Here is a 21,069-nt window from a genome sequence, read left to right on the forward strand (position 1 = left end):
CCATATACAACTATATATATATAAGTATCTACCAACAATTGGTAGTCTACAAAAATAAAATCCAACTCCCAGCACCGCCTATGACTCCACTGCTACTCTCCAGCCTATCTCTACCCTGCTCCTATACCACGTATGATCATCGTAATCCAAACCACATGGAAACATGCAAGGGTAAGCTAGGTAAAATAAACAACTCATATAATTAAGTATGCAACACATCAACACATAAAATCATTTTCTCATTCAACACTAGCAACAAACAACACATATACTACACATCTTAACATCACTTCAACAACACCACATGAATCGACATCGTATCAACACATCAACACATATGCATCGTCACACATTTCAACTCGAAGATCTCTTACAACACAGGGTGAGCAGTCTAAGTGGCTAGGTCCTACCGAATCGACAACACATAACCTTTTTGGCTTGCTAAGTAAACAACAAATTTGGATAACAATCCACAACACGATAATAGTTTTTTAGACTTTGCCACTTAAATAAGGAAGTATAGTACTTTGTCAAGATAGGATAGCTGGGTTTAGGCCTACCACGACATTAACTAGCTTAACTAACACTTATGGGGTTAGCCTACTGACTATCCTCCGAATACTACAACCCTCCAATACTAGGTTAGGAACTAAGTTTTCAACTTCGTACTTTACTCGAATTTGACCGCTTGTAATCGGTATAGCTCGACCTGACCCCTATACTATGGTCGCTTCATATACGTGTGCCTCAACCTTGCCCACACACGGGATCAAGTAAGTCCTAGTGAAGAACAACACAACATCCACTCCAAGGGACAACTTCCCAAGGAAGGTTTTTCAACAAATTTGGGCTCTTAAAGCACCACAACTATCTAAATCCACACAATGGGATGAACAACTTCAAAAACTTCTCCTCTAGTCCTAGTGATCAACAACTCATCATCACAACACAATCAACACAGGTTTCAACTCATCATCTCAATCAACTTTCAACTTGAACAACATAGTTAACTCATCAACACTGTTTAACAACACATTTTAACAACACAACAACTCATTCGATTCATACATATAACCTCTCTACACAACTACACAACTAAGATTCAACATGTAACTCTCTACTCGCAACTATGTCTTCTCATCATACTACAATATTCATCATTTATCAATCATAATACCAAACATATTCACGCCTGGCGCAAGTCAGTTTGCGCCCGGCTTGAACCCAACCCGAGAGCTCTAAGGCCCTCTCACGCCCAGCGTAGAATTATCAAGCCCGACGTCCTTGTAGGTAGAGACTCTCAGGAGTCTCCACGCCCGGTGCACCCATCCTGCACCCGGTGCCAAATCAGATAGAGACCTCTAAGGGTCTCCACGCCCAGCGCACTCACCCTACACCTGGCGCCACATTAGTAACACGAACTTCAAGACCACTATCTGATATCACGCTCGGCGTGACTCTCCCCACTCCCGGCGTGACCCATCCAGAGACACCCATTTCAAATCGCGCTCGGCGCGACTAACCTTGTGCCCGACGTGATTTGGCAATGATGGTCCTTGATGAATGCACGCCCGACGCAAATTCAATCAGCAGCCTCCAAAAACCCAAAAAACTGCATCAAAACCTGAAAATCAACAAATCCAGCCACATGCAATCCATGGGATGAAATACATAGGCTCCATATAACTCAAAAACAAACTCAGATTCAACATGCAACCACTCTATGCATCAAAGTCACCAAAAATCCCATTTTTCCCAAAACCCTGAAAAATGAGCAATTCATTCAGTTTACCCTTTGGTTATCAAAATTCGTGTATCAATTGAGTTCTTAAACTCACATGCAACCAAATAACCTACAATCTAGGTTCCCTTACCTGAAGATTAGCTTAGAACAACAAAAAAGAGGAAGAAGAAGAAGATTTTCCCCCGAAACTCAACCCTTGGACTTCAATCCTCCAAAACAAGCTTCCTAGCCTAAATTTTAAGAAAAGATAGAAGAAATCAGTGATTTAGAGAAGAAGAAGAATCAAACAAAGAAATTTGGGAGAGAAAGGAGCTCACGGACCCAGAGTCCTTCTCTCTAAAATCTCTGTCTAGGTTTCTTTGAGAATGAGCTTACAAGACTAAAGCCTTATATACTCTTCTCTCTATCATCCACTAAACCTTGAACCAACTTACTACGTTACATTAGATATGTTATTGATGATTTGAGGAACTAAAATAAGATTTTTAAAAATTACATGAACTAAAAATAACGATTTTAAATTTAAGTGACCAAAAATAAATTTATCTTAAATTAAAGAACTAAAAACATATTTTAACCAAAATAAAAGTATACGGTATATTATCCCGTGCGTATGTATATATGTACATATTTTGGTGGAGTCGTATATAAATCGGGAAGGTAGAGACGAGTGATGACGACACTTGGTGGGCCCAGGTACCAGCTGGAGTAGATAGAAAAACAGAAAAAAAAAAATGAAAAAATTTGGCCTCTGATTACGATTTTACTCATACTATATAGTCTGACGATTATAAAATGCAACGCAAACTCCAAATTGCAATTGCACTTGCAAGCCAAGCTAATGGCTTAATAAACGTACCAAACTTGTTCTCCTGCGCCGTCTTCATCCCCATTTCTCCATTTATACATATTCAATATTCAAGAACCTCAACACAACATTAACAGGTTACTTTCTCTTCCCCTCTTTCTTTGTTTCTGCACTCTGCATGTCGTAAATCATGTGCCTTCCTCCTTCTTTCTTTCTTCGGAAGACAGGTTCAATTTTGCGGAAAACTCGGGACAGTACCAACTCATATGATGTTATTTTTTTGCTTCCTGAAGTCAAATTTCAATGTCTCTACCTCGTATTATCATTAGATTCGATTTTGTTCCGTTCTTTTCGTTTTTTTCTTCAAAGAAAATTGATTTAGATTTAGATGGAATGGAAATCTACATTTGAACTTTTTTTTTTATTAAAAAAAACGTGGTTTTGTTCTTTGATTGCTGAATGATCCAGTGTAGATCCTTCACTAGAATTTTCCTAGTTGTCAATTATTCATAGCAGATTGTTTTTGCACTCTCTATAAGCCCCTTTTGTTTCGTAGAGAAAAAAAATTTATGGTGAAAAGGAAATATGGAAAATAGAATAGTGATTGCTTTGGTGGGAGAAAAAATACAGAAGAAATATTAAAAAAAAGTGATTAGACTCATCAATTATTTTCACTTTATTTTTTTTATTTATCTATTTTTTTTAAATCTGTTTTATTATATTTCTCACGATTTAATTTTTTTTATTCACTTTGATTTTTTACTTATTTATTTCCTTCTATGATAATAAAAATTAATAGAAAAACAAACAAAAGAGATAAAAATAAAAATAACTACATGAGTATAAATAATAAAATATAGTAATTCAATTTTAAATTATTATATTGTCTTTTACAGATCATGATGTTTTTAGATGGTATAATTTTTTAATTTTTAAAAACTAAGAAAAGTTCTCCTCGTTATCTTTTCTGCTGTCCATGTCGAGGGGAAAGCTTTTTTACTTTGTTCACGATCTCACTTTCTAAAATTGTCTTTTCTTTACTCTTTTTTAATTTTCCCTTCTATTTTTATTGATTGACTCTTTTAGAGGTGTCTTAAACACTTAACTTTTATCCTAAATAAATAATGAGATTGTCAAAGTCAAACTTTCATTAACAATTCGTAAAAAATGGTTAGTGCAATTAGTTATCTTAAAATATATAATTCATTATACTAATAATTTTTTTTATAAATTTGTTTAATGTAATTTTAGTTGAGATAAGTTAGACAACCCTACAAATAATTGATATGAAAGGTGAGAAATTTTAGTAGAAGCGAATATTAAGTTGAAAATTTGAACTATATACTTTACTCCTCGTTAAGACAATAAAAGTTATATAATCTTCACCTAACGGCCTCGAGTATTGTAATCTTGTGCTTAGTGAAAAGGTGAACAAAAATAAAATATAGAGGCACGAGTAATGAATGAATGTGACTTTTCGATTATTCAGCGGCTCTAGCAAAGTTTCTGGTCTCACTTTTTTATTTATCAACGACGTGAATCATGTTAGTTTTATGAACTTTACGATAATTCAGTTACCTTGCTCAATTATATTTTTTTTTACACTGGTCTCACATTTTATTTTAAGATTTGTTATTTTTTTGAAAGTAAAATATAATTTTTTGGGGAACATGTTGTTTCCATAATTGATACCTTGACGTCCTCAGAAAGCCTGATAAGTGATACCCTTTTATTTGATCAGTACTCAATCTTTCTCTAGTTATCACTTACGTTATTTTATCCTCTTTAATTGTTCGTTAATTGTAGTTGTTCAACTTAGTTCATGCACCGATCTTGTAAGTAAAGAGTCATTTATTCAAGTTCTAGTCAGCTTTATGCAATTTATCCGTGACTGAATTGTTTGTTTACATTGTACGGTTGTGAATTTATATAATTAATTATGTTGTACCTTTCACCAATTGTAACCAAAAAAATACCTTTTACCAATTTTTTGCAGATAAGCATAATTGTGATTAAAACTGTGGTCCTTCACTGGAATGAATCCATTGTTTGTCAAGAAGTTTGAGAGTGAGTTTTGTGGTTCTATTTAATGGGCTGTTGCTGTTCAAGTTTAAAGAAAACAGAAGCACCAGGTTATGAGGAACCCACGGTTCTTGCATCTGCGACACCTTGTGAGTATCATGATCCATCACTGAATGGTAAATTCTTCTAGCTTTGCTGTTATAGTTTTGATTTGCCTTAGGCTAAGAAGCATCAAGGTCCTTTTAATAGCCCACGTTTCTTGTAATTCTGTTCCACCTAGTCTTTATATATACGCTATCGGGCATTACTTCCCCAGTTTCATGTAAATTAATAATGACTTAATGCGCGTGTAAGGTTTGGTAGTATTTTAATATACTTTACAGAATAAACGGAAATGCTAAAACTTCAATTTCAAATTCATTGGCGCAGTCCTTTCAGTCACACCTAATTACTGATAGTTGATTTTGGCAAATGATAATCTGACTAACATGCATGAAAAAACATGGCCTTGTTGCTCAATGCTCTAGAATTTGTCATTGTGGCATTAATCTGTTTCTTCTCCATGTAGACAGTTAACATACAATCCCTTGACATCAGTGCTTGCATTTGCCAAGGATGATTTCTTTACTCTATCATATATTTTCCACCAAACTTCAAGTTCTAGCAAATTCTGATTAGTTTAAGAAATGAAAAAAAAAAATTACTTGAAGAAAAATATTTACAATCACAGACTAGAATACAGCATTCAATTTCATTCTACACAAGTTAGGAACTAGAAATTTGTACTGTCGTAGTACGTGATTGATAGTGACCTCGTATGCTTTCTCTTTTCACAGCTGATAAAAAGAAGCTTTGTTTGTTTGTTTCTTTCTTCAGTTACCGTTAGTGAAGTGGAGGCCTTGCGTGAACTGTACAAGAAGTTGAGCAATTCAATTGTTGAAGATGGTCTTATTCACCGGGTGAGTTAGGCCTTTAAGTTTTCCAGTTTAGATGACATGTCCTTAAAGTTGGTATCTAACTAATCTCTTAGATATTTTACTTCTTGATCATCTTTACATCCAGGAAGAATTCCAGCTGGCACTGTTCAGGAATAAAAACAAGAGAAATCTGTTTGCAGATAGGGTTTGTAAATCTAATCCATGCTCTATAGTTTAAATTTCTATGACCCGAAAGTTCTTGGAGACTGTGCTATAGGTTAATGACTTGCAATATCCGAATTCAAGTTGCTCAGGATGTTAACTTTACAGTGGAATTTTTTCAACTGATGTATCATACAGTTCTACATTGACAGTCATATCACTTCTTTTCACTCTCATACTCGTACTGTTTCATTCTGATGCATACTCTCATTTGTTTCTCCATAGATTTTTGACGTATTTGATCTCAAGCGCAATGGAGTTATTGAGTTCGGGGAATTTGTCCGATCATTGGGTGTTTTTCACCCAAATGCAGCTTTAGAAGATAAGATTAATTGTAAGATTGACTCTTCCAACATAAAGATTTCAAATTAATATCTTATTTTCCCCCCTAGTTTTGAAGTTTCCGTTATTATGTAATCGCAATAAGAGCAGAAATGTCATTTAATTACATACAAATTTTGGTGTGTCCTATGTCTTATTTAACGGTCTCTCTTGGTTGAACTCACCAATACTTGTGATTTTCAATAGAGTATAGCTAGCATTTCTTTTGCAATAAATATGCACTGGTTATTTATGTTCGGTTGCCTTAAAGCTTTTCAGTCACCCTGCAGATACTTATATTTTGTTAAACTGGGAATAATGATTTTGCAGTTGCTTTTAGGTTGTATGATCTAAGGCAGACAGGGTTTATTGAACGAGAGGAGGTATGGTTTTTCTTTTATTTCCTTGATGAAATCACAACGTGAATTTTTTGGTTATTTTAGTCTTATCCATAATTCATATATATGTGTGCTCGTTCAATATACATTTGCTTAGTATAATGGTTTATCTGCAGTTGAAAGAGATGGTATCGGCACTTCTGCACGAGTCGGATCTCGAGCTTTCAGATGATATGATCGAAACCATTGTGGATAAGGTTCATAAACCATAATGTTTTACCATATTTTTATTACTTTCAAGTTTCAAGAGCTCCTTGAACTTGGCGTTCCTTAAGTTGTATACATTTTCAATTTATCCACAGACTTTTAGTGATGCTGATACAAATGGTGATGGAAGGATCGATCAAGATGAGTGGAAAGCATTTGTGTCCAAACATCCATCCTTGATAAAGAACATGACTCTGCCATATCTGAAGTCAGTATTTACTCTCCATCAACCCTTTTTTTAGTAATCTCATAAAACTTTTCTTCTGATGCATGTCTCCACCCCGTGTTGCAGGGATATTACCTTGGCATTTCCCAGTTTTGTTGTAAGTACAGAAATTGAAGAGTCAGAGATGTGACTTTAGGAGGTTTGGTTCTGCAAAAGCTCAGCCACCAAGTGCTATTCTCTCTAGTAGCTAAATAGTGATATTCTCTTGAATTGTTAATTCCAATGCTAGGTTCGCTTGTACATTATTATGTATATACGAGGGATGTAAGTAGGGTATCTTCTTGTGAGTTTGGAGGTATCAGAATTTTGCTATGGTTGTTTTTAATAACCACCGTAAAACATGATCACTATATGTCTGGCCATCTTTCCCCTCTCCACTGTGCTTATGGTGGAAGATTATTTTCAATGTTTTCTCTTTGCATACAAAGTTTTTAATTCAAAAAATTTTGTTTGAGTCAACAGAAATGCTATGTACTTCCTTTGAATATTTAACTTAATTCAATTATATATCGATACTATTAAATTATTTTAATTGATCTACGTATTCATGAAACATTCTGTTTAAACTGATTCCCCTCAGTTTTTTCATGCTAATGTCTGTCCTAAATCTAGTTGATTTGAGCAAGTAATTTGAAAGATTAAAAATAAATTTATCTTATATTTATATTTAAAGGATTTAAAAATATATTTAATTCCTTCTAATTGATCGCATAACCATCCAACTTTTAACCTTGAGGATCAAATTTGTTAGTTAGTCATGCTGCTCCCAAATATGGTGGCATCAAATATGATTCACGTCCTTTGTTTGTTTGTTTGGTTTCTTCCTTTTTTTTTTGTGATCAACAAATGAGAGCTAGACGAACGAAGAGAGACTGAAGGTAGAGAAGTATATAACTTACAAAGTAGCCTTAAAACTTAGAATTGAGGAGAAAAAGTGGTGCATTTTCTAATTAAAAGAATTAAAATAAAAAATAATTGAAAAGCATATTTTATTTTTTAAACATAATTTATATATTATAAATAATTATTTATCATAAATTTAAAATATAATACAATTTATATATTAAAAATATTTATTTATATAAAATAAATATTTTATTGCCCTACATTTCACGTACTAAAATATTAATATTATTCAAAGAAGAAAAAAAAGTGATAAAGAAGGAGTAAATAAATCATGATTTCTGACGTTAAAAAATGAATTTTTATTGGTTGTCTTCGTTTGCTGTGCTTGTCTTTTCTATTTTAGTTATACTTTAATTTAAAAATATAATTTTTATAGTCAGCTAGATGATTGCACCCAAAACACATTGATTCATGTGAAAGGTAGGACTCAATCTTTTGTGCAGAGTCACTGTCCAACACCACGTCACAAACTCACCTGCTAAGGTAAGCTTTGTCATTTTTTTTTTGGTGTTGTGGAAAAAAATAAAGTACACAAAATAAGAAAGAAATGAAATTAGTGTAGAGAACAGCGATCCTTTTCGTACACTTCAAACATAAAATTTGGAGGATTCTTCCATGTTACATGTTGAGTCCTTAGTCTAGTTCCCCAACTTGTAAGAACATAAACTACTTGATTAATCTCTCTCGGGATTCCAATAAATACAACTCGCCAATCTTTCTTTACCAAATCTTTGATATTATTGATTATATCTCTATGTTTATGAACAAGATTCCTCTCCCAAATAGCGCGTTCAATCGCAGATATCGCATCAATACAATATGTCTCGCATACCACTTGTTTGTAACCAAAATTCCAGCAAAAAGATAACCCTTCCTTTATAGCCAAAAGTTCAGCTCGTAAAGGATCACCCCCTATTTCTGAACTGGCAAAACCACCCAGCCATCTCCCTAAGCTATCTCGAATAACCCCTCCAAACCCTACCCTATTCTGACCCTCCAACCAGCTACCATCAATATTTACTTTAATCCCTGGATAATCCGGTAGGGACCAGCATGTGTTTTCCAACCATGTTTTCTTAGAATTAAGCCACAAATTCAATTCAGCAAGGGAAACATGCACTTTCTTTAGCACCGAAGGCATTGACCAACGCGGACCTTGAAAAACCATATTGTTTCTATACCTCCATATCCACCAACTGGTCATGGCCAACTTGACAGCCTCAGAATGCATAATGATGTCTTTGAACCATACAACGCTCTCGGAGCTGGTGAATAGATGAGGTGGAGTATTTTCTAACCGAAACCAGATTTCACGGGAATGTGGACAATCTCGAAGTGCATGAAGGATTGTCTCTTGCCCACCTGAACAACGAGCACAAAGGTCAGTCTCCCCCAGCCATTTGTCATTTGTCTTGCCGAATATTAAAAAACATTTTAATTTTATAAAATTAATTTTAAGATTCAGTAATTTATGAATATAAATTTTTATTTTGAAATAAAATTATCAAAAATAAAAATTAATATAATACACTACAATTATATCTTCATGTTTAATTAGCGCATTTTTAAACATACTACATATTATAAAATCACGTTTGATGTTTTAAAATAAAACGAAATTTAACTACAGTACAATAAAATTATTTAGTGTTATTTTTTTAATTAAAATTAAATTTTATGTCGATAATTCATACAACAAAGTTTATTAAAAACAAATTATTAAAAAATTAATTTAATTGATATTAATATCCACAAACACATGGATTAGGGATGACAATAATAGGGGTAAACACCAATTCAAAATAAATAAATAAAATTGAAAGGAGAAAATATAAATGGGTAGATTTGAACAGATTATCGATTTAGGTGAGTTAAAAATATAATTTAAAATAATTAATTTTGATTGAGTTCGATTTGAGTTTTTAGATCTACTTGTACTTGAATCCAATTATCCAAACAAAATAAAGATCAAAGTAATTATCATTTAAATTCAAAAGTTAAGTTTATTTTGGCTCATCTTTAATCTTTATTGTTGATGCACAAAAAATTCTATGATGATGTAACTTGTAATTTCCTTTTTTATATCATATTTCTAAAAAAATTATTATAATATTTAAATTACTTGAAACTTGAATAGTTTTATTCATTTTGATTCTAAATGAACTAAATAATATTTAAATGGTTGAATATATAAAAAAGGATACAATAATTAAAAAGAAAGAAATAATAAATTGGATAAAAGCTTTATTTGGGCCAATTAAATGATTCAAATTTTAATACATCTTTATTTGTAGAAAATCGTTTGATAAAATCGAGACCCTCTAAAATCAAAGTCCGTCTAAATCGATAAGTCATTTGGTCAAATTCAGTTTTAAATAACACAAAACTATGGATTATATTGATTTGGGCTATATCAACCCGAAACTGACCATATCGGACCAGTGATCACCCCTAGGCAATAGGTTTCCTAGAGTGAGTGATAAGATCTGGCCACTACCTAACTCTATATCTCTATATTCATTTAATTATTTATTAAGCGGTTTTTTTTTTTTTTAATTTTAAAAGTATTTTGAGTATTTATAGATATTTGTAATATTTTTAAAGGAATAAAAATTAAAAAAATAATATTAAAATTTTTAACTTATATTTGATGTTAATTTTTTTTATATAAAATATTAAAGGTAAACAATTGACGTTAATTTTTAAACTTATATTTAACATGAATTTTGTTGAGTTATTAAAATAAAAAAAAACACAAGATAAGTAATAACTTAAAATATATTAATCCCATAAGTTCAAATGAAAGTCTCAACTCAGAAAACTAAAGTAATAGGAAAAAATATGATAGTTTAAGTAATTTAGGGTTATTTATAATCTTTTTGATAACTATAATATTGATATGAAATATCTATTATTAGAAACAATGACTAATTTTTGTTAAGAAATACAAGTTGTTTCTAAACCAGAACAACCCATTCCCAACTCCAAAAAAGGCCTAAAATCCTAATTTGGAATGGTCATTCCACGTTTCTAGGTGCCTATAAAAGCGTGCTCGAGGCATGTGCTTCCACAGACGCGATTGAGTCGACCTAGTCCTAACAGAAACTTTCTCCTCCCTCTCTGTATTTTCTTGAGTTTTTTGAGGCCTTTGTAAAGTGAAAGACTGCCAAAATGTGCCTTTATATCAAGATTTGAAGTCTTTTTTTTTTTTTTTTTTTATAAAAGCTTGCTTTAGAGGTATTTTCATCAGAATCCCCCCCCTCTCTCTCTACTTATTTATAGAATTGTTTTATTCATAATATTAGTATCATCATGTAGACATCAAGTATGTAAATAGCTAATAAAAAAGGTAAATATTTAATTATTTCTCATTATTATGCTAAATTCGTCATAGGGTACCGGTTTAGGGCCTTGTGGGTGCCTAAAACCTTCCTCACACGTATTCGACTCCCGAACCTAATTCTAGCTATAAATGCCACAATTAATTTTCAAAAACCTTTTCCTCTTTCTGATGTTTTGAGTAAAACATTGGTGACAACTCTTTAGAACCTTTTTTTATAAAAAAAACATCGGTGAAGGATTAGTCTGGTCTGGTCCTTAGGCATTCCTAAATCGATAAGATTTTCAAAATGAAGTCCAAACCATTTGTGGACAAGATTAGAATTTTTCGGGTTCTGATAGATGACGACTCCACTAAGGACACTTAAAAAGAGTTAGACCCATTAAATGACGAATTTAGCAAAATAAAAAGAATAATTCAAATATTTACCCTTTTTATCTTGTTTGTAAATATTTATCTTGTTTATATTTATCTGATTGTTTATCTTATTTGTAAATATTTATCTGTTTGTTTATCTTGTTTGTAAAAATTTATTTGTTTGTTTTAGTGTGGCTTTAATATTTGTTTACCTGTTTAAATTTATGTACTTTGTTTGAAATTAAAAAAATGTACACAAACCATTGTACACAACAATTCTCCCTACACCCGGGGGCAACAATGAGATAACCATAGGGAACGATTGACGTACAATCAACTCAAGTGATGACTTTGAGCTTGTAGGTCTCTGTCAGAAATCACTCTCACTGTGATAACCTGTTACTCTAACATAATATTATGACGAACCCTAGAGTTTGTTAGGTGACAATGACAAAGATATTAGGTCCCTATAATGAGGGCACCTTGGGGGCCTTTTAAAGACGGGTGAGAACAGTTAAAACTACCCAATATTATGCACCTTTCTTTGTAGGGACCTCAACCTATGGATTTGAATGTGATTGTTCGTGGGTGTTCATTGATTGAGCTTATGTCTGTGCATTTGTATGTGTATATTGTTTGTTTGTTTGTTTTAAAATAGTTTCCCTAAGGTAAAGAAAACACTAAAAAAAATGCATTATCATGAGAGAAAACCTAGTGTGGGAAAACAAAATCTGCGAGAAACATGCATTCCTTCATTAAAAAACAAGCCATCATGCATTTTTTTTATAAAAGAAATCATTTAGAATCACCAGAAGATCTCTAACAAAGACTAACAAACCCTAATCAATATGACATTTGTCATATCGTAAGACATTAAGAAAAGGAATATTTACAACAAAGGTAATGAATCACCTCCACCTTCAAAGAAAACGTCGTCTTCTTCAAAGGAAGGTCACTCAATCTTTGTTAGAGACCTTCTCATGCATATTTATTCGCATTAGCCTAATAGAACATATTTCCCCCTAAAAGGTGGCTTTTCAACACTCTGTGCTTATGAGGGCTTAAAGAGGAAGAGTTATGGAAGCCCTAGAAGAAACGCTTTCTGAGGAGCTCACGTAGCTCAAAAAACAAATGGCCAAGATGTTTGAAACCATGAACAAACTGCAGCACGACGAAAATAGCGCCAGCAATGTCAGAGATGGTTCTAGGGTCCATTTGAATGCTTTGGAAGAGAGACTGAGGGTTGTTGAAGGCCATATTTTCGATGTCAAGGAAGTTGTGGAGATGTGCCTAGTACAGGGCATTGAATTCCCTCTGAAATTCAAAGTCCCAGACTTCCCCAAGTACAGTTGGGCAAGCTACCTAAGGGGTCATCTAACATTGTATTGTCAAAAGATGGCCACTGATACTGGTAACGAGAAACTCCTGATACATTACTTTCAGGAAAGTTTATCGGACGGAGCATTGAACTGGTAAATGCAATTGGAGGGGGGCAGAATTCAAACCTCACCAACGCATTCCTTAGGTGCTACAAGTACAACATTGACTTGATACTTGATAGGTTAGATCTTCAAAGCTTGAGCAAGATGGACAAGGAACCCTTCAAAACCTATATATGCTCAAGTAGAACCCCCACTATCGGTCAAAAAGGCCATGACTTTTTTCATCGATTCCCTAAGTGAACCCTACTATGCTAAGATGATATGGAACACATTAACTGTTTTTGCTGACATAGTCGCTATCGAGGAAAGAGTCGAACAAAGCTTAAGAAGTGGGAAGATAGGAAAGACCTCCAAAGGCCAAGAGCTCGAAAAAGGTTCTTTGAAGAAAGACAGAAAGTGAAATCAACATTGTAAACTTCTCTGCCACTCTGTAGACGGTCGAGGAAGCACCAAAGGTGGAGAGGAAATTTGACAAGATTCTTACAAGCTAACCAGAGTTATTTCCCACCTACTAAAAGCATCAATGCTTGTATGGTTTCTATCGCAAAAGAATTTTGAGCTACCTTATCCGCGATGGTATAGGCCCAAAAAAACTTGCGATTATCACTCCAGGTCTGCAGGACATTCCATTGAGAATTGCAAGGACTTGAAAATAGATGTGCAAGGGCTTATTGATGCCAGGTGGCTTAAGTTTGAGGCCAATGCACCAGACATTGATACGCAACCATGATGAGTAGCAATCTCGGAATAACTTGTTGAAAAGCTGCTAGGGGACTCTCTTGGGGGAGAAATATATAAATTTTGCTTTCATGTCCAACTTATGACCTTTGCCCATGGCCATGATTTCATATAGAATAAAGGACTGTATAAGTTTTTTACATTCATCAATAACAAACGTCATTTCTACAACTTTATGTGTTTATTCTTTTCTCTCTCTTCTTGTGCATTAAATTCTAAAACCAATTATAGTACCCAAAAAACAAACATGACTGAAGATAATAAAATTGATCAAACTTTGAACATATATGATGCATTATCTGAGTCTGAGGTAAATGAGAAGGTTATTTCTCCGAAGATGCAAAGATTACTGAAGAAATCGAGAAAGTTAATCTCAGACAAGGAGAGGATAAGAAAGTGATTAGACGCAGAACCATTGGATTCTCATTACATAGGGTAATCCTATACAAAAGAAACTTCAACTCAATCTTGTTGATGAAGAAAGTACAATCTTGATCTATGAAGGGATTTTCAACACCCATACATCGGGCAACACCTATCTCCTTGGCACATGGGATAAAGATAGTGTTACCTATTGAGGGGGACCCAATCACGAAGGTCCATATGTGTTTAAACGAGCTTTCTCAAAAAGACATTGATCCTCCCTGACGTGGATGGTAAGAAGCTTTCTCACTCGAAGAACTCTGACACAGTAAAAAAGTATTATGCCTGAAAATATCGCTTGCAAAAGCCCACTAGAATGAAAACCTGCAAAGGGTGTCCTAGGCAAAAGTTAGGTAAAAAAGAAGAAAATTTCCTGCTAGGATACGTCCTAGGCAAAAAATTAGGGATTTAAAAAAGATAAAAATAGCAAGCAACAACTATCCAAGTTGAAAACCGAAAAGAGGTTTGAATACTTCTTGAAGAGGCCAAAGTTCTGCGAAAATTCTGCTCAATACTCAAACATGTAGTCTAGGATTATTAGGAGAATTATTGTTCTTATTATCCAAAGAAATGTTTATTTAAAACTTAAATACTAACCTACATCGATCACCCATTGTTTTTAAATACCTCTTGTATTCCTTTTTGCATAAAGCTTTTGAAATCAATAAAAATATCTTTTTCTTTCTTTTCTCTTATCCAATTATAATGACATATATTGTTGATGGTTGTCAAAAATTGAACATGTCCACAAAAAAAAATAATCATAAAAAAAAAGAAAAAAATGACCATTAGATTGAAAACCTATAAAGGTCGGCCTAGGCAGAAGTTAGGATTTTCTAAAAGGCAAAAAAAGAGCCCTTAAGACGGTTTAACACATTAATTGGCCAATATGACTAATGATGTGCATTAATTAACCGAAGCGTTTCACTCGTAAAAAGGAGAAAAGGAAAGCTACCATTTGAAAACCAAATCAAAATATGCATTGCATGCATCCAAAAGCATTTCACAATAACACATTAATAAAACTCCTTCATAGATCTGAAAATTTTAAATATCCATATATCAGCAATTACTGTTCACAACAGACAAATATCCTCCGTGAACAGAAACTAGATTAAAACCCATAAGCTAAAGCTAATCAAAGTAACAGAAGCTAATTAAAACCTAGAAGGTACTACAACAAAAACTAGGGTTCCGACAAAAAAGGAAACGAAAGCTAACCTCCTTGAACTTGTGAAACTACACCAAATATTAGGGTTCTTCCTCTGATTTCACTTGGAAATTTGGGGCTTTGGGTACTGCCATTGCCAACTATTGAGAATGAGTGATGCGAGTGCCAGAGATAGAGAGAGTGCGAGCTTCTGAGAGACAGAGAGAATGCGAGAGATAGAGTGAGTGCGAGAGACAGAGAGACTGCGATGCGAGAGACAGAGAGAGTGCGAGTCCGAGAGGCAGAGTCATAGAGAGAGTCTCCGAGTCCAAGCGAGCAATAGAGTGAGTGTGAGAGTTCTGTCTCCGAGTCCGAGCGAGCAACTAACCAAGTCTGGAAATCGAAATATATTAATAAACCAAACCTTTAAAAAAATAGGTTTAGTTTTTTCGTTTTATTTTAAAAAATTAAATCTGGTTTAGTTTTATTATAATTGGTTCTAGTTTCTTAAAAATGGTTCGGTCTAGTTTTAAATTCAGTTCAGTTTTTTTAATTTTTTTGAACACCCCTAAACCTCCCTAAGTCCCAAAATGGCACCCAAGACGAAGTACATCAGACAAAACACAATATTTGAATTAATGTTATATTTATTTCTTGTTATGAATTTAGATTATCTTTTAAGAGCATTTAATACTTTATTCCTTAACAGATTGAATGAGAAAACTTCCTCGAAGACATTAAAAAACTGCTAAAAGTGGAAAGTAAAATCCTTGTGTTAGAAAGAAATAGAAGGATCCCAAAAATCACAGAAAAATAGATAGGAAATTTGAACACGCTGCACTGCTGATTCAGCCACTGCTTTCTACCTTACCTAAACGAAATAATGATAAGTAGCTACCAAGATCAGATAAGAGATGGGCATCTTCACGCAAAGTATTAAATGCTTGCAGCAATGGCTAATTTACTTTCTCTCTCTCTCTCTCTCTAATCTCGAAGAGAAGATAGACCAAGCATCATGAGAATATTGCTCAATGGTCATTTTCTTCTAAGTTACTATATAAGGGATTCTCAATCAAGAACAAAAGTAGTGTAGAGGAAAAAGATATACAATAAGAGCGTGACAACAAGCAAATAAAAGAAGAAATGAAGTGCATACCTTGTAAAAAAACTCTATCTTGTACAATTTATTTGTGCTTAAGTTTCATAGCATCACGTCTAGAAGAGAAGAAGCTATCCTTGTAACTTTTTTCAAATTTATTTGTAAGGGTTGAGCCTGAAGAGGCTTGTTTAAAAGAATACTTAGTGTTGAGCCTAGAGAGGCTTTTTAAAAGAATACTTAGTGTTTGAGCCTAAAGAGGCTTGTTTGAAAAGAATACTTGGTGATTGAGCTTGGAGAGGTTTATTGAATGAATACTTGGGTAGTTGTTTGAAGAGGCAAGTCAAAGACTACTTAGGTTGAGCTAGAAGTGACTTGTTGAAAAAACACTTGTATCTTGAAAAAGATAGTGAAACTTAATTTGGTTGGATTAAAAATTGGACATAGTCTCTGTGTTTGAGACGAACCAATATAAAAGATTTATACTCTTTCGTCTTACTTTTCAGTACTTCATCTATCAAAATTTTTATTACTTCACTACATTTCAAAAGCACGAGTTTTTGATATATACTATTCAACCCCCCTTTTAGTGTGAATCTTTTTCTCCAACAGGTAGGGAACTTCATTGCGAAATAGGGTGTGAGACCACAACACCTAGAGTGTTTAGGGAGGGTCGCCCAAGTATGACGTTGTAGGAGGTTGCAACGTCCACCAACAAAAAATTTAACACTTAACTATTTGGTGTATTTGTCACTATTGAATTTGGTTAGAAGTTCTATGTAGCCTCTTATGATAACTTGTTCACCAACAAATCCCAACATGGGCTCATCATATGCTTTGATGCCATCGTTAAGTAGTTGCATTTGGAGAGAAGTGTTCTAATATAGAATGTCAGTCGAGCTGCCTTGTTTTAAGAGGGACTTCTGCACTTCCCAATTCGAAATTTGGATCAAGATGGACATGGGGTCATCTTAATTTGGATCCATGCCAAGGAAGTCGTCATTAGTGAAAGTGATTGGAGGTAGTGACCTGGGTGACTTACCATGTGCGATACTAACATTGTTGATGGCTTTAAGGTGTCTTTTGTGTGAAGAGATGGTAAAGCCACCACTTACAAATCTGCCAACAATGTTATGTATAACCCCTCTGACTTTGCCTTTCTTGTTACACTGATTATTGATATCTTCTTTTGAAGGATTACAGTCACGCTTGTCTTACTAGTGTTGATTGTCCTTCTTCAAGCTTTGTGCTCAATTTTGGGGACGATCTTCTCAATGACTATCCCTTTGGACAAACTATTTAAGGTGATCGACCTAGATTAATTCTTCAATTTTGTTGTGGAGGGCCCAACATTCCTCAGTTGTTTGACCAACGATCCTTTAATATTAGCAATGCTTATTGCAGTCATCATTGTTACGTCATCCAGGCTTGGGGAAAGTGAGTATTTGAGAGTTAAATGCTTCCTAAAACATGTTGATGCATGGACAAATGAAGGGGGCATAGTTGTTGTATCTTGGAGATTTAGGGGCTGACCAATCTTGAACTTGTTGTCATTATAAGACCACAATTTGTTTGACTTGAGGCATTCTTCCTTGATTTTGGTTGAAGACCAACTTTTGCACCAACTTGCCTAGTGTTCTTTCTTCCATTTGAATAAAATTGGCAGTTCGGATTCTTAGGTCATTCATGTCCTTAGATGCGTCTCAATAAATGTCATTTGAGAAAGATCATTTCTTTAATGCTTTTAGCATGACAGTAAGGGAAACCTAAAGGTGAAGGTCTCATATTTTATTGGCAATGACAGATAACCTCTCCCTGAAAGTTCGGAGTGGTTTGTTGTTGTCCTATCTCATTTGAGCAAGACCAATGTGAAAGTTTTGTGGGGTCGACTAGTGGCGAATCAGGCTCTAAATAGCTACATCAGGATGGCATAGCTAGGCACGTTGAACATCAGTAAACTTGTATACCATAAGAGTGTGGGGCCCTTAAGTGTTGTAGGGAAGATCTTGCACATGACTACGTCCTTTTGAGTGTGACTATGCATTCTATTTTTGTATGCAGCTAAGTGTTTGTCTAGACAGGTCAAACCATCATACGCTCTCATAACAAGGTTTTTCATCCTCTAGAAGTGGGGTGTAGACTATGGCATCTATAAAAGGATGTCCATGACGTTCACCATTGCTCATCCAAGGGAAATGCAAGTGGGGAGTGCTTCTTCTCGCGAAATGGGATTCTTAAGCAGTATGCATGTCTTGGGATGATTTAGAGGGAGTGTACTTCTTAGTTGTGGAGATGCTAGTTTCTAAACGAGTGTTATTGTGTTCTCAATGTAGGGTTGGAGTTCTTGCTCGTACTGGGCTTAATCAACCTCTTAGCATGCATGATCATCTTCGTGTTGTTGGTGAATGGTAGCCAAGCTTCTTGGTTATGTTTGTGTATGACCTCCATCCATTGCAATAACTCAACATTGGATGGTGGAACAATGGGTCCATAGCGGCGATAGTTGCCACAAGTTCCATGGGTAGGGTTGAGGTGGCTGTAAGGTGAGGGATTGTTGCTCAAGAATTGGTTGTTATTCATTGCGAAGATTCCTACCATGTTCTTTTTCATCGTTTGGTTCTGAGTGAAAACCATGCGTGGTCGGAGGAAAGTTTTACTATGGCCCCATGGTGAGGGCTAAATGTTTTTACCAAAATCCTGCAAGTTCTCTGATGACAGGAGGACACCCTCGTTGCTTTAGTATTCATGGCGGTGTGGGACACTTGCAAAGACACTCTAACACCAAGTTAGATGAAAGTTTAGGTTAAGAATTGAGTGAGTCTAGAATGATACTTAGTGCCCCTCAGGGTTGGCTCAAGGCGGAAGCAGGTAAAGCAAGGGCTTTAGGCCCCCAATTTTTTTTAACATTAATATACTACTATAAAATTAAAAATATTCAATTTTAAAATTACACCTAAAATAATTTTTAGTTAAAATTTTAAAATATCCTTAACGATTATTAAGTGTATATTGGTACTATAAATACTATTTAATGATTAATGATTTTGAAATTTCTCCTAATCAATAATAATATTTAAAAAAAAATATTGAATAGTTATTTTAATACATAAAGAAACCCTAAAACTTTCTAATTTCCTATCTCTTTCTATTATTCACGTCTATCTCCTTCCTTTCTTTTTCTCTAAGTCTCTTTTACTACTCTTTGACTTCTTCTATATTATTGCTTCAATTTGAGTTTTTGACATTTACTTTGATTGTCATTAACCCATTATCCAATTGCTACACTATTATTGTATATTTCTGTTTGTGTCTCTATTTGAAAGGCTTAGAGGTAAAGGAAATTAGAGTCTGTGTTGACTTTTGTTCCTTTTAAGTGCGTTATTGTGTCACTGCATCAGTATCAGGTAAAATCTAAAAATTATATCCTTATTTAAATTAGTTGAAGCTAGTGATGATCCTAAAATGAAAAAGTGAAGTTGATTGTTTAGCAAAATACAAACTTGAAAATTCTGAATTTTTGTTAAGCATGACTATTTGGTATGACATATTATTTGCAGTTAACTTGGTTAGTAAAATGGATTTGAAAATGCATTGATTTCTATTAAAGAAATTCTGTTTTGAAATGGATGTAGAGCCTATATTTCGTGAAAGACATATTAGTCATAGAAAGAAATAATTTGATAAAAGTCCTGAGAATGAAATTGTAAAATTACTTCAAAAGTCATTTAGAATTGATTTTTTTTTGTTTGTATATTGTAGATAAAACAATTACCACACTCCAAAGTATATTTGAACAATTTAAAATATATGGCGATATTTTTACTTTTTTATTTAGTATTAAAAAATTAAAGTTACTGAATTGTGTATTTTTGAAAGAAAAATGCCTAAATATTGAAAAATCTTTAAAACACATGATAATTTGTTGAATTTTGATGATTTAAATTTATTTTCAGAATTAAATATATTAAAAGAAATTATAGGATTGAAAAATGATAAACCAATTGACATTCTTAATTATATAAAATAAATAAATTCTTTTCTAAATGCATATATAGCATATAAAATAATGTTAACGATTCGTTTATCTATTGAGAGGAATTTTTCAAAACTTAAATTAATAAAATATTTAACTTATAACTTAATTTTAAAATAATTCAAAACATATAATTATAACTTAGTTTTAAAATAATTCATGAATTATTATCTTAAGATCTTGATGACTCAGTAATTATTTATTGTAATATTAAAATGATTTGACAAAATTATATTAGTTTCTTATTATAAAAAACCCATATAATATTGAATTATCTAATTGATTCAAATATTAAAATGTTAAATTAATAGCTATTAAATCGTTTGTTTAGAAAGAACTGAACTCAAATTTTTTTTAAACAGGCATTGATAATGTATCGTGATTAAGAGAAAGAAATTCTATTATAGGTAATCATCCAACCAGTCATTGACATTAGTATTCAATAAAAAATAAAATTGTGATTTAAAGAAATAGATGATCATCGAACCAGTCGTTGGACCTTTCACACTAATAATAAGATCGTGAAAAAACATACCAGATTAATTTGTTTTTCCTAAGATTTGGCCGAGTATTATATTTTTCATCGTTATCTACGGCTCTATGCAATTATTATTTGACGAAGTACTAGGGCGTGATGGACCATGGACGGAAATCATCCCCTTGTCCTCTTCCTCTGATAAACTCGAAAACCTTTCTTTTAAGTCAATATAAAAATAAAA

The 21,069-nt window shown here is 33.5% G+C and overlaps 1 protein-coding gene across 3 annotated transcripts; it reads left to right on the forward strand.

Annotated features, from left to right (window-relative positions):
- Window positions 1–2,532: 2,532 nt before the first annotated feature.
- SOS3 (Calcium-binding EF-hand family protein) lies at window positions 2,533–7,397 on the forward strand. 3 transcript variants are annotated; one of them, XM_020378838.2, is made up of 9 exons: window positions 2,533–2,689; window positions 4,549–4,750; window positions 5,451–5,533; window positions 5,637–5,696; window positions 5,939–6,047; window positions 6,365–6,417; window positions 6,549–6,629; window positions 6,735–6,847; window positions 6,932–7,397. In XM_020378838.2, the coding sequence occupies exons 2-9, from the start codon at window positions 4,642–4,644 to the stop codon at window positions 6,993–6,995; spliced, it is 672 nt and encodes a 223-aa protein (XP_020234427.1). In that variant the 5' UTR covers window positions 2,533–2,689; window positions 4,549–4,641; the 3' UTR covers window positions 6,996–7,397. The 3 variants fall into 3 exon arrangements, with proteins under 3 accessions (XP_020234427.1, XP_020234429.1, XP_082933097.1); XM_020378840.2 differs by having other exon boundaries at window positions 4,549–4,723; XM_083076971.1 differs by lacking the exon at window positions 2,533–2,689 and adding an exon at window positions 2,758–2,779.
- The last annotated feature ends 13,672 nt before the right edge of the window (window positions 7,398–21,069 follow it).

Source organism: Cajanus cajan, chromosome 6 (assembly GCF_000230855.2).
Source record: "Cajanus cajan strain Asha chromosome 6, NIPB_CcT2T_4, whole genome shotgun sequence".
NCBI classification, from domain to species: Eukaryota; Viridiplantae; Streptophyta; class Magnoliopsida; order Fabales; family Fabaceae; genus Cajanus; species Cajanus cajan.